This window comes from Megalops cyprinoides, chromosome 2, assembly GCF_013368585.1.
Source record: "Megalops cyprinoides isolate fMegCyp1 chromosome 2, fMegCyp1.pri, whole genome shotgun sequence".
Lineage (NCBI taxonomy): Eukaryota > Metazoa > Chordata > Actinopteri > Elopiformes > Megalopidae > Megalops > Megalops cyprinoides.
The window spans coordinates 57,552,526-57,564,298 of NC_050584.1; the positions used below are offsets into that span (position 1 = coordinate 57,552,526).

Consider the following 11,773-nt stretch of genomic DNA (forward strand, 5'->3'; position numbering starts at 1 on the left):
TCAGAGGTGTATAAAATCAAAATTAAAAACTGAGTTCATTGTAGTAAAAATGATGAAGTAATTAGCAATTTGCAGATATGAACACTCCCGGTGTCGAATTAAAAATAAAAATGGTTGTATAGAAACTTGGATCAAGTGAGAGAGAGGAGTCTCGTGCCCTTCCTTGCAAGGTACCACTTTCCATAATGCTATCATTGCTGGAAGACTAAACTGGCCCCTACCAGAGGCCAGCTGGACAGAAGAAGAGACACACAAATGAAGAGCCCCACATATTAAGGGAAAATTCTGTGAGTCTCCTCATGGAGACCTTCATGCACCTGTGTCAGTGGTTTTTTTTTAAATATATTCTTCTGCTTATTTAGTCCATACGTCATGGGTTTGCTCTCGAATGATAATTTTGCAGAAGCGCAAAACCTTACTTTCTAAAGCCAATCATATTCCTGTAATTTAGTCTGATGTATGAGATTGCATTGAGCTACACCCTCCAGAAACCAGCCAAGCATGTAATGGGTTAAATTATGAATGGGGAATGCTCCTAAATCCCTGTAATCTGAAGCATTCTTTACCCTATCAGGTATGGAGTCGAGTATTGCAGGGAATGCCTGCGCTGTCAACACAGTTAAACATGAAAGAAAAAAGAATATACACAGCCAATTAGAAAAATTCTAATTATACTGAGATCCATGAGCTGGGTTTAACTTACTTGTATGGAAAATGACAGTATCTAGGATGTGTCTTGCTTGAGGGGAAATTACACAACGAACAACCATCTAAAATTAGAAGCTGCTTCAAAATTTTAGTGAAATACACTGAAGCATTGCATTGCATTTTCGGTGTGGAGAGCTTCCTTTTTGTCATCACTGTTGTGACAAATTTATATTTCTCCCACTGACTGAATGCATTAATTATTGCTCCTTTATTTTATCATAAGCGACAACACAAATAATGATCGGTTCTTAACCTTCAGTTCATTGCTAAAACAAGGAGATGTCTCTTGTCGAATATGTTGCATTCTTGATGATGTTTCATCTGAAAACCTATCCATCAATTTACTTGTGCATCAGCTATTACTGTAACCTTGAAGCTGAACATGAGGGGCATTAACTTCAGATGATATTTCATGATATCATAGGTTGTATAAACAATTACTGTGCAATGACTAGACCACTGGATTTTAATAGCTCTGTATGGTATTTGTGACGTTCATACTTGGAATAGGAAACCTATCGTGGACACACTGGTGTTCTGTTAACTACACTTCCTCTTCCTGAAACGGGTGTATTTTGAAATATTTTATTTCGCAGAGGTCCAAGTGACCCTAACCTCCTTGGAGATAATGGCATTTAGAAAAGAAAAAGGAGAGGCAAATAGCTTGACAGTGGGCAGCTGGCTTGCTGTAGTGCTGGAAGGCGATGCGGCCGCTGAGCAGATGAAGGGTGATCTGGCCAGCGTCCAAGCTCTGCTTCTCCTCTCTCAGCTCCCATTTCTCTTATCTGGCCGAGCCCGGCGAGGATGAGAGGGCCAATGAAGCCTGTGCTTCTGCTCAATTATTCCCACTCTTTTAATGTACAGATACGAACTCTGACAGATAGGGCCACTTAGGGTCGGTAAAACTCGAATGCGTATGTGCAGATGATTTAATTATGCGTGCAGTAGCCCGTCTCTCTGGAAGTATGTGGCACTGCAAACAATTTCATGTAATTCACATCACTATAATAATATTAACAGTATTACTGTTAGTAATGGTAGTAGTGGTTGTTGCATTGGCAGAAGTAATAGAAATAATGTTGATGTCAACAATGACATAATTCATTCATATTATTTATGTTATTTTTTTTTTATTTAGGCTGTCAGACATCCATTCAGAGTGACATGAAGTGGATGTTATGGTGACGATGATTGTATTATTTTTGTATTATTAGTAATGAGGGCTAAAATAAAAGCATTAGCCTCTCTCTTATTCATTAAACAGTTTTTTTTTTTACAAAAAAAAAAAACAGTTGATTGGGGATTAGTACATGCAGCTATTGCCTAGGGAGGGGGGAGTTACAGTTACCCATTTGGAAAGCCTCTCTGGATTTGTGATTTATCAGAGGGGAAGATGGAGGAGACCTGACGAGGCGGGCCAGCACAGGAAGGAAGGGAAGAGCGCAATGTGTTCGAGGTCAGTGTCTATCTCCACTTCCCCCCGTCGCTATTTTAAAGCCTTGGCATAAGCTGGCATGCCCCCACTGTGCTGCCAGATGATCAAAGGCTCAAAGTGGAGCTCTTTGCCCAGAGTATATGAGCCTGGCGACATCGCTCAGCATTCCGTGGATCCGATCGCCTTTTGTGCAGCACATTGTGCCGGTGATTTATGGCTGCACCTACACCAGGGGTGACACTCCATCTTGTGACAACAGCTGATGTCTTTGCACTTCTGCAGAACATTTCTGCATCACCTGTCAGGCAGTGTACCAGCAGCATTTTCACAAGCTAATATTGGTTTTCAGGAAGAAAGTACTTATTTTCTGAGGTCTGTATGTGTAGTATATACAGTATGTGGTCAATTTTATATTCTAGGAATGTGAATGATCTTCTTGTTACAATGTAAGAAAACATGCACGGAGCTTAGGTTATTTGGCTATTCATTTCTTTGCCAACACAAGTGACATAATGTTTCATAAACATGCACACTTTCAGCCTAGTGGAAAAATTGATAGCGTGAGATGCCTAGGAGAGGTTTCTTTTGAGAGGGGCTAACATGCCGCTCTGTGATAGGGGTTTGTGACTGGGGGAAAGTCTGGAGAGATAGTTCTGTATGCTGCACTATGTGATCAGAGGGGTGTGACAGAGAGCACAAAGCTAACAGAGGAAGTTAAATGGAGTGGCAGTACAACTCAGTGGCAGAGCAACTTGTAGGGCTTGTAGGCTCCACATACAAAGCCTGTGTAGGGCGTTGCTGTTGTACTTTGGAGGTGCAAAACTGGAATTGCTTCAGTAATCATATCCGACTGTGTAAACACACGGTATTTCAAACTGTAAGATACAGTACGAAGGTCACCCTGGATAAAGGCATCAGTTAAAGAAAAAAGTAAAGAATGGGATGGAAAAAATAATAATAATACAATCATCGTCACCATAACATTCACTTCATGTCACTCTGAATGGAAAAATAGTCACATTATGAACCCAGGTATCCAGGGAGCACATGAATTTTTAGTACTCACCCAATCAAAAATGCAAGACAAGTGACAAGTTGTTTAAATCATCAGGGTCATCAACAGGGTCATTTGTAAAAACCTAAAGGAATATTTTAAACTATCAACATACAATAATGTTATGCAAAAAGCTATTATTTTAAAGTGAAAACAATGGCACTGTAAGTAATCCAGTGTTGCACCATGAACACAAAGGAAACATGTGGTTTTCATGGCAACCTCAGCTACCCAAAGTTGCTGCGAGTTTTATTTATTTATTTATTTATTTTTTGCAAGTATTTGAATCTTTTGTAGAAATTTCACCAGTACATGTAAAACAGGTTTTCTTGTTCCAGGTTTTTAAATTTTTTTTTCAATATTTATTTTGTCAACTTCATTATTATATGATGATGATATTAGAAAGAAATGCATAATTAACAACGGGTCGTGTAAAAAATGTATGTGAATATGTATGTACATAACTTACTGTTACCTGAGTTAGGATGTTACTACGTGATGCAACTATGACACAGGTTACACCTGCTGTAAGAATGACACATCAGTTAAATACCTGCATTTGAACAAAACAACCACGTACTTGCCGACGGTCTGGCTCGCTTACTGACACGGCCGAAGTCTATCTGCAGTGTAGAAGAGGGCGTGTACCTTGCCAGTTACTCGTTTCAGAGTTCCTTGTGGAGAGCGTGTACATAGTTACACTTCATATTTCGGTGAATACAAGTTCAGTTTGCGTAATATCCAGCAACAGTCCCTGTATCTTTATACTGGGAAGAGTGTTCAACTTGGCGAGGATGCAAGGTGGGCATGTTGCTTTTGAATATCCTATTGTATTCATTTATTAAAGACAGGATAGCCTACTTTTGCATTTACATACACAGCTTGATCTGTGTGTATGTGCGTGTGTTTTTTTTGTTGTACCCAATGATAAACTGGCTATCTTGACTAAGTGTAGCGGACTTGGAAAGACACCAGCCTACATGAGTGGACTATTTACGTAAACTACCTTGCTTGCTGGAAATGTATGTGCAGTATAATGCATAGTTGCTTATATCATGGTGATGGATAAAGAAATGTGGCGCAATTGCGATCAAGTTTGTGAGGATATATATACTATTGCGTCTACTCAATTGTAACGCAAGTGTGCGAGTATGGCAGTGCGTTCTCTTTTTGCTCTATGTATTAAAGTAGCTGTATGAGCTTCCAAATACTATGCAATATTGATATAAGATTTCAATAATATATGTATTCTGTGTAGCTGCCCTGTTTAAGCAATATAATAACTGATCTTATTTTTCGCACGTCATTTTTATTTCATGTGTTTCACATTCAAGCGGATAACTACGAAATGTTTTCTGTGTGGTTTGATAGAATGCACAGATGCTGTAATGTGGAATTGTATATAAATTGTTTACTCTGATTATGAACACTTCAGATGGCCCTGACTCTTGCTGACAGAATTGTCGGGGCGATTATAGGAGCAGCTGTGGCTGACGCCGCAGGTAAGCTACAGTACCAATACTGCCAGTACTATTAATACACATTTGATCATGTTTGAATTACCTGCAAAAACTGTTTATCCTCTTAAGGCTTAAATTCTGAATTGCAATAATATCCTCGTGCAGTTTATCAGCTGGACGTCTGCACGTGTGGAACAAATGATAAGTAAGGAAAAGTGGGTGTGGTTTAGTACTTGCACAACTAGCTTTTAGTTACATAACAGTTTGTCAGTCTGTTTGTGAATGTATTTTATGCATTATATCTTTTTTCTGCAGAGACAGAGAGCCGTTGTATTCTGTATATAATTAGTAACAGGTTATCACTGTAGGTGTGATTTAAACATTAAACATCTTAATAACAAACAAACTCTGTTGCCTCTGTTGACATAACACTCTACATCCTTACCGCATATAGCAACTCTGGCAATGATCCACACTGTCTGGGGCACACATATACAGTATGTGTAATAAGCCCATTTTAGCATTTTCAGACAAGTCAGATCTCTTCCTTGCCTTGCACTGCACTTGCAGCACAGCCCCTACATTGGATATATGACCCTCAGAAGCTCAGAGCCATCCTGTCAGAAGAAGAGCCCTGTCCAGAATTTCGCCCGCAGTCTGCTAACCCTTTTTACCGGCGAGAGACGGGTCAGCAGACATGCTATGGTGACCAGGCATATGTGCTCCTGGAGTCTCTGTGTGAGTGCGGAGGTACGGAAATGACCATTCTACTATACATGCTCATGGCATGGAATCAACCTCCTGATGCGAAGTGGTCTACAAAAAAACTACCCACAACATTAAGGAAATACTATGCAAACATTGTGTTTAATTTTCTCATACAAGGAAGTATAGCCAGAGATCGTGGTGATTTTTGTCCTTCCAGTGCAAATGCATACATGTAAAGATGTCCATTTGTCTTTGTTAATTTTTTTAATGATGAGAAGAGTAATTGCCATGTGTTGTACATTCTGAAGGTTTCCATTAACCCACTGTGTTGTGCATCAGGTCTGAACTTGGACGATCTGAAGCAGCGTACCTACAAATTCTTTGGCCCAGGATCAGAATATGACACTCCTGTGAATGACCCTTACAGGCCTAAAGGAGGTAAGGTGGTACTCTTTAATCCTATTGTCTGTGAAAGTGAAAATCCTGTATGTGTACTTTAATGAAACACCAGAAAGTGGCACAAGCAAGAAAACAGAAACAGAAACTGCAGTTTGTGCACAAACAATCCAAGAGGGTGGGTGCTACTACATTCATTGCATTTATGATTTGACTCATAAATCAGATCAAGGTTGAAAGCCAAAAACAGCAATCAAGTACGTGACTGCTGGCACTGTCGTAGTCATGTGATCATCCTTGGAAACAGGTAGCTAAATATGAGTTTGCCAACTGGTCATTGTACTTTGGATTTGGGTTGGGTTCAACTATTGGTAGTACCTGAGGGTTATTATTATTATTATTATTATTATTAAAACGATTAAAACTATTATTAGTAGTAGTATTAGTATTATTATTTACTACATAATTTACCTTTGTGTATATGTTTGTAACCTGAAGGTCCAAGAGCTCAGCTGCCCATCGAGGGACCTTGGAGACATGCCAGCCTCAAGAGCTTCTTGAAAAATGTGGACGCGGGCAAGACAGAAACTGGTAACAGAGCAGCTAGGCATGAGAAGAGCATGAGAAGTAGCTTGAGTGTAATGCCACAGAAACTGTGTTTTAACCACCACTCTACACTGTTGATGTGCAGCAGAGGCTTTCTGCTAGTTAATGTAATGTAAGGTTTTTACCCAGGGCTACTTCAAAGGCTTCTAAGCAGTACTTATGATCAAGCTAAAGCATTGATAATAATAAAACTAAATCAAACTTCATAATGAATACTGGGGTAAAAATGTACAGTAAAGGGTACAATTGCAGAATAACTTTGCAAACTATATGGTGTACATTCAGCAAAATAATGATATGCAATGTAATGGTTTGTGCTGTTATTTTACTGAAAATACTACATTAACACCTGTGTTATTTGCATATTATTGGTTTCATTTGAAAGGACTTCGGTGTTTTTATTATGTATGTAAAAGTGAATGGTGTGCTTTTCCTCATTAGGATGTGACATAGACAATCAGATAGACGGGATTACAAAGCTGGCTCCGATCGTGGCCCTGTATGCTGGGAAGCCCGAGATGCTGAAGAAAGTTGAGGATGCCATCCGTGTCACCCAGAACAATGACATGTGTGTAACAGAGACGCTGGCTGCAGCCCGGTAAGCAGTGCCATGTAAATGCCGTCTCTCACTTTGGAGCTATTATATGGGGGAATCTACACCAATAGTAATGCACCTGAACAAATGACTCTACTAAAATCTGAAAAGGGCTGGATCATCCACCAAGTTTATGATCTTGCAGTTAAAAAACAGGAATATCTTGTGCTTTCCATGCCATGTTGTGCCATGTTAGTTTTTTTTTCCACAGAAAATTGCAGGTTTTAACTGCTAGCTGCTACAATGTACAGCATGCACAGCTAAAACAATGTATTCTGTATAAAATGTAAACTACACAAATTTTAGTGCATGTAGGTCTCTGATTGGAAATACACAAAGCCATGTCACAGTGACAGCTTATTCACAACTGATTATATAGTCTCATTCTAAAGGGGAGCAAAGGGTACATTGCACAATCCAGCTTAATAAGCACAGTTTAGCTGTTGCCATTTTAGCCATTAGCTGTACTGTAAGTGTACTGTAACCGACCCCTGTTGCCATCCAGGTTCCTGGAGCGTTACATCCTGAATGGTCCCGATCCAAATGCCCTGGACACAGTGCTGGAACAGCTCAATGACCCAAACAGAAAGAACCCCCAAGACCTGGACAGAGCTGTGGTGGGTATGTGACACACTGACCAGATTTGCTTCGTTGCACCTGCATTATAATTCAACCATGCAATGGCAGGCCTGCCACATAAGCAGTTTCCTGCAGGCGATGTTAGCCTGGTGATATATGGCTCAGCTCAGGACAGTGCTGTCCGAGTCTCCTCTTCATAGTGCCAGACTGCATTGAGAACTCAATAAAATGGGATGAAGGGTATATTGAAAAAGTGTTTAAAAAGCAGTTAAAAGGTGAAGGCAAGAGATGAGTCTCGCAAATCTTGAACATTGATTTTGAAATTGTATTTAACAGCAGGACAACACACTGGAAATACAATAGTGTCATGCAGGAAAACACTTGGCTTTTGATTAATATTCATGGCGATTGATGTCTCAAAGGGAACATTTGGTTCTCTCTCTTTTGTTGCAGGCCACATTCACCAAGTAAAGCAGAATTTATCCAAAACTCCCCAAGAGCTGATTCCCAGTGTGTTCACGAACACATGAGGTAGGCCCTACACCTCCTTGGAAAAAAATGGCAGAATAAAGGCGGATTGCATCACAGAATATCATTATCAACAGTGAACCTGCTAGAACCAATCAGGAAAGCTGTTCTGGCCTTTGATCCCTGCACATAATTCATCTTGTTTTCTGACTGTGCTTCATACAGTACATGTTCAGAATGCCTTTCAGTGTGGATGTACAGAAGCCTGAGCAATGGCAATGTAAATGTGCAATTTACTCAGCCAAAAAATTGAAAGCCTAGGGTACACATACACACACACACACACATACACAGTTTATTGTCAATGTATTTCTGCAGTAAAACATGGAAAACCAGGCAAGACAGACACATTAGTGCAAACGTATGACAGACAGTACACACGTTGACAGACAGACAGTCAACGGCTGGTGACTGCAGTGGAATGCATATAACCTTTATGCATTGTGGCCCCCCTCTGTACAGTTGCTGTACTCTGGTTCCTCCCCAGGTTTGCCTGGTGCATTCCAGGCAGCGCTGCACGGGGTCCTGACAGCGAGTGGGTTTGATCAGGCTGTCCGAGACACCATGCGCTGCGGGGGCTGCACCAGTAGCAGAGGTTCCTTCATCGGGGCCTGTTTGGGGGCTCAGGTACGGAATGCCAAACCTTTCAACTTTAATTTATAACAGTAACAACAAACTCCCTATACCACCGATTACTTCCTTTAGCTAGATCACTGGCTGATATCCAATGACTCATATTTACCTTGTGTTCTTGTTTCAAATATGTTAGTTTACTGAAGGGTTTCCTTTGTGAAAAAAAGGTGGTGATGGATTTATAGTGGAATATTAATAACACTTATGGACGTTTTTATTGCCACTTCACTTTCCCCATGCAGTGTTTTGCCCTGTTTAATCTGTTTGACCCTGCATGCTAAGCGTTTTAGTGCTGAACGTTTTTCCTGGCAAAGTGTCATCTTTGTCTTCACAGATCGGTCTTCAGGGAATTCCTGATTCTTGGAAGAGCAGGACCCTCAGATATCCCACTTTGCTTGAGCTTGCAAAGCAAGTTGCCAACTTACGCAAAGCCTAAATTCCTTACCACGCATACACACAGACATACACAAACACACGCACACACACACACACACACACACACACACACACACACCCATTTCGACTACCTAGTGTTTGACGAAAATCTTTGAGGACAGTATTTTTGTTTTGTTTTTCAGTTTAAACCTGCTTGTTTCCAGAACATCGTGTGGCACGTTTCCTTTGACAAAACCGTAAATGAAAGTTCCATCTTAAAGACAGAAGGGTTGGAACTTGATGTATCCTGTTCTGTTAAAAGCTTCAGTGTTCCATTAGAGATGTGTCTGGTTGTTCAATGTACCCTGGACCTTAAATTAAAATAAAATGGACAAAAACATAATGTGTTTCTTTTGTAAAAGGAAAAGAAAATCTGAAAACAAATTGCAACCCCTGCAAATGCAGTACACATACAGGTATCTGTAGTATTAAATTACATTACATTACATTTATTTATTTAGTAGATGCTCTTATGCAGAGTGACTTCAATCTCAAGAGAATAGAAGTGTGTCCATTCAAGCTGAATGAGCAACCATGTCAGACCAGGCTAACAACACTCCTAAACCTGTCAGTGTAAGCATAACACTATTCAAGCCCTACCACAAGTTAACTTGTGCAACCTGACTAGACAAGGCAAGCCAAGTATACTACCATACATCACAACAGGATAAAACAGCAGGAAAATTAATAATATATATTTCTACATTTAAATCACGCTACGCATTGATTTCAGTCTGCCCTTGTGTTACATTTACAGTCATAAATCATCTGTAGTTTTAAGGGTCAAGTGTAAATCACATGGCATGTCTAAAAAACTTCTGGTCAAGTCAATGAAACTGCAAACTCACAGTAATTTAGGGAACAAGAACATATTTTGCATAAAAAGGAAGTGAATTTCAGCATGTAACAAAGTTTTGCCTCCTTGTTGTACGAAAAGGTGAAATAGCAGAAGCGTGATGATTTAGCGTGCGGTAGCAACTGGAGAGGACATAACTTATCTTTTCCTCTGAGGAGCTGTACTGTTGTTATAAAACTGTACTGACTTCCAAACTTACTGTCATACTTCAAATGAATCAACAGACAGCTTTGATTACATGGGTAACCACAAAAATTTTCAAAGGAGGCTCTGTAGAATTGGACCAGCACCTTCCAACACGGAGCTTCGTCCCAGCGGCCCCTGAAGTATTTCACAGTTAAGTCACAGAGGGGCACTTGTGGAGCTATGAAAACACGTTCATGAGATTAACAGGCTCCCCAGCCCTGGGCACCTGTACTCTGTAACTTATTTACTGAAGCATTTCAGGTGAAGTATTTTGCTCAAAGGCCCCACTGCGGTCCTGTCCAGGATTCAAACCTGTAACTTCCTGGGTTATGCCGGTGAAATGAACACCAGGTGCATTCCTGTGATTCAGTTCAAACTGGCAAAGGCCTCCCTTGTGGGGTAGCATGAGAAATTGATGTTACATAGGTATCATATATTTGAGCTGTCTAAAGAGAAAAAAGGATATTAGCATGAAATTGTCCTTTTGGGATATGTGTAAACTTGGAATGAAAGGAATTCCTTGATTCCTTATGGTAATGGGTTCACACACAACAAGGTAACGCTGCGGTTTTGGTAACTGCAAACTGACATTAAAGGCAATATGTATTTGAGACATATTTACTATGTGCCCTATGCTATAATATAAGGATTTTATTGAGGAGGGGAATGTTAGAATCACAAATGGTGTTCTGAACAGTGTTTTTTAATACAAGTCAATTCTTTGCAGATGCTTTTTCCTACTCTTTCCTACTCTACATTTGAACTGGCAGATTGAGTCCCTTTACATGTTGTAGCAGTGCTATTTAGCTTCAGAATAACCTAACAATATTATTAATATGTCAAGTAGAGTAATAGATAATTTGTCAAGGCCTAACAATTCAGAGCCTTCTGAACAAATATTCTTTTTCTCCATTAGGTTCAGAGTGAGTTTGTGGAGCCGGAATATTGGAACAATTCAAAGCTACTTGAAAGGAAAGTTTATTTAAAAATCAGCCAGTACAGACTGTGCCTCTTGCTGGAAGATGCAGAGTCATGCACTCTTTGGTCACACTGCCAATGCTGAAAGAGAAAAGAAAACACAATCATGAATATGGGGAGAGTGCCTATTTGGCCAAAGATGACTTTTTCAACAGTCCTCCTCACTATTCATTTTGTGTTCCATTATCCCAATGTTCTGTTATTTTATAGTCTAGAGTTTGTGATGTCCATTGCAAAAGATGTTGACCAACCAGGCAACTTTTAGCTTCTGAGCTGGAACAAAGAGAAAGAAGTCCAGTTTTCAGGGAGAACATCTCCAAACGCATGTGACTAGTGTGATCTGTGTTTGCTTAAGCACTCAGATGCCTGTGCATTGAGCCTTTTGGGAGGCGTACAAAATGGCAAAATGGACGCAATTTTATGGGCAGCTGACTAGATTCCAAGCAACAAACTCAAAAAGCTAAACTGTCAGTGGATATGTTGTCCAGTGATGTAATGAAGAATTGAGACTTTCTGGAGTTATGTAATATCAATAAATGCTATTTTATTTCCTGTTATGTTCAGTCACCTTGGTTCATAACACCCAATTCCTGCTTTTACACTGTAAGATTTTATG

At 39.9% G+C, this 11,773-nt stretch overlaps 1 protein-coding gene across 2 annotated transcripts; it reads left to right on the top strand.

The window, feature by feature from the left end:
• Positions 1–3,975: 3,975 nt before the first annotated feature.
• LOC118773331 (crystallin J1A-like) lies at positions 3,976–9,464 on the top strand. 2 transcript variants are annotated; one of them, XM_036522216.1, is made up of 10 exons: positions 3,976–3,998; positions 4,633–4,699; positions 5,228–5,407; positions 5,705–5,803; positions 6,260–6,352; positions 6,809–6,965; positions 7,468–7,583; positions 7,995–8,072; positions 8,557–8,696; positions 9,037–9,464. In XM_036522216.1, the coding sequence occupies exons 2-10, from the start codon at positions 4,633–4,635 to the stop codon at positions 9,136–9,138; spliced, it is 1,032 nt and encodes a 343-aa protein (XP_036378109.1). In that variant the 5' UTR covers positions 3,976–3,998; the 3' UTR covers positions 9,139–9,464. The 2 variants fall into 2 exon arrangements, with proteins under 2 accessions (XP_036378109.1, XP_036378110.1); XM_036522217.1 differs by lacking the exons at positions 8,557–8,696; positions 9,037–9,464 and having other exon boundaries at positions 7,468–7,579; positions 7,995–8,052.
• The last annotated feature ends 2,309 nt before the right edge of the window (positions 9,465–11,773 follow it).

Excerpts from the sequence above, each read along its gene's own strand:
- LOC118773331 (XM_036522217.1), top strand. The coding sequence starts at position 4,633 with ATGGCCCTGACTCTTGCTGACAGAATTGTCGGGGCGATTATAGGAGCA. Across the intron at positions 5,408-5,704 it reads GTCTCTGTGTGAGTGCGGAG|GTCTGAACTTGGACGATCTG; the intron begins GTACGGAAATGA and ends GTTGTGCATCAG. Across the intron at positions 6,353-6,808 it reads CGCGGGCAAGACAGAAACTG|GATGTGACATAGACAATCAG; the intron begins GTAACAGAGCAG and ends TTTCCTCATTAG.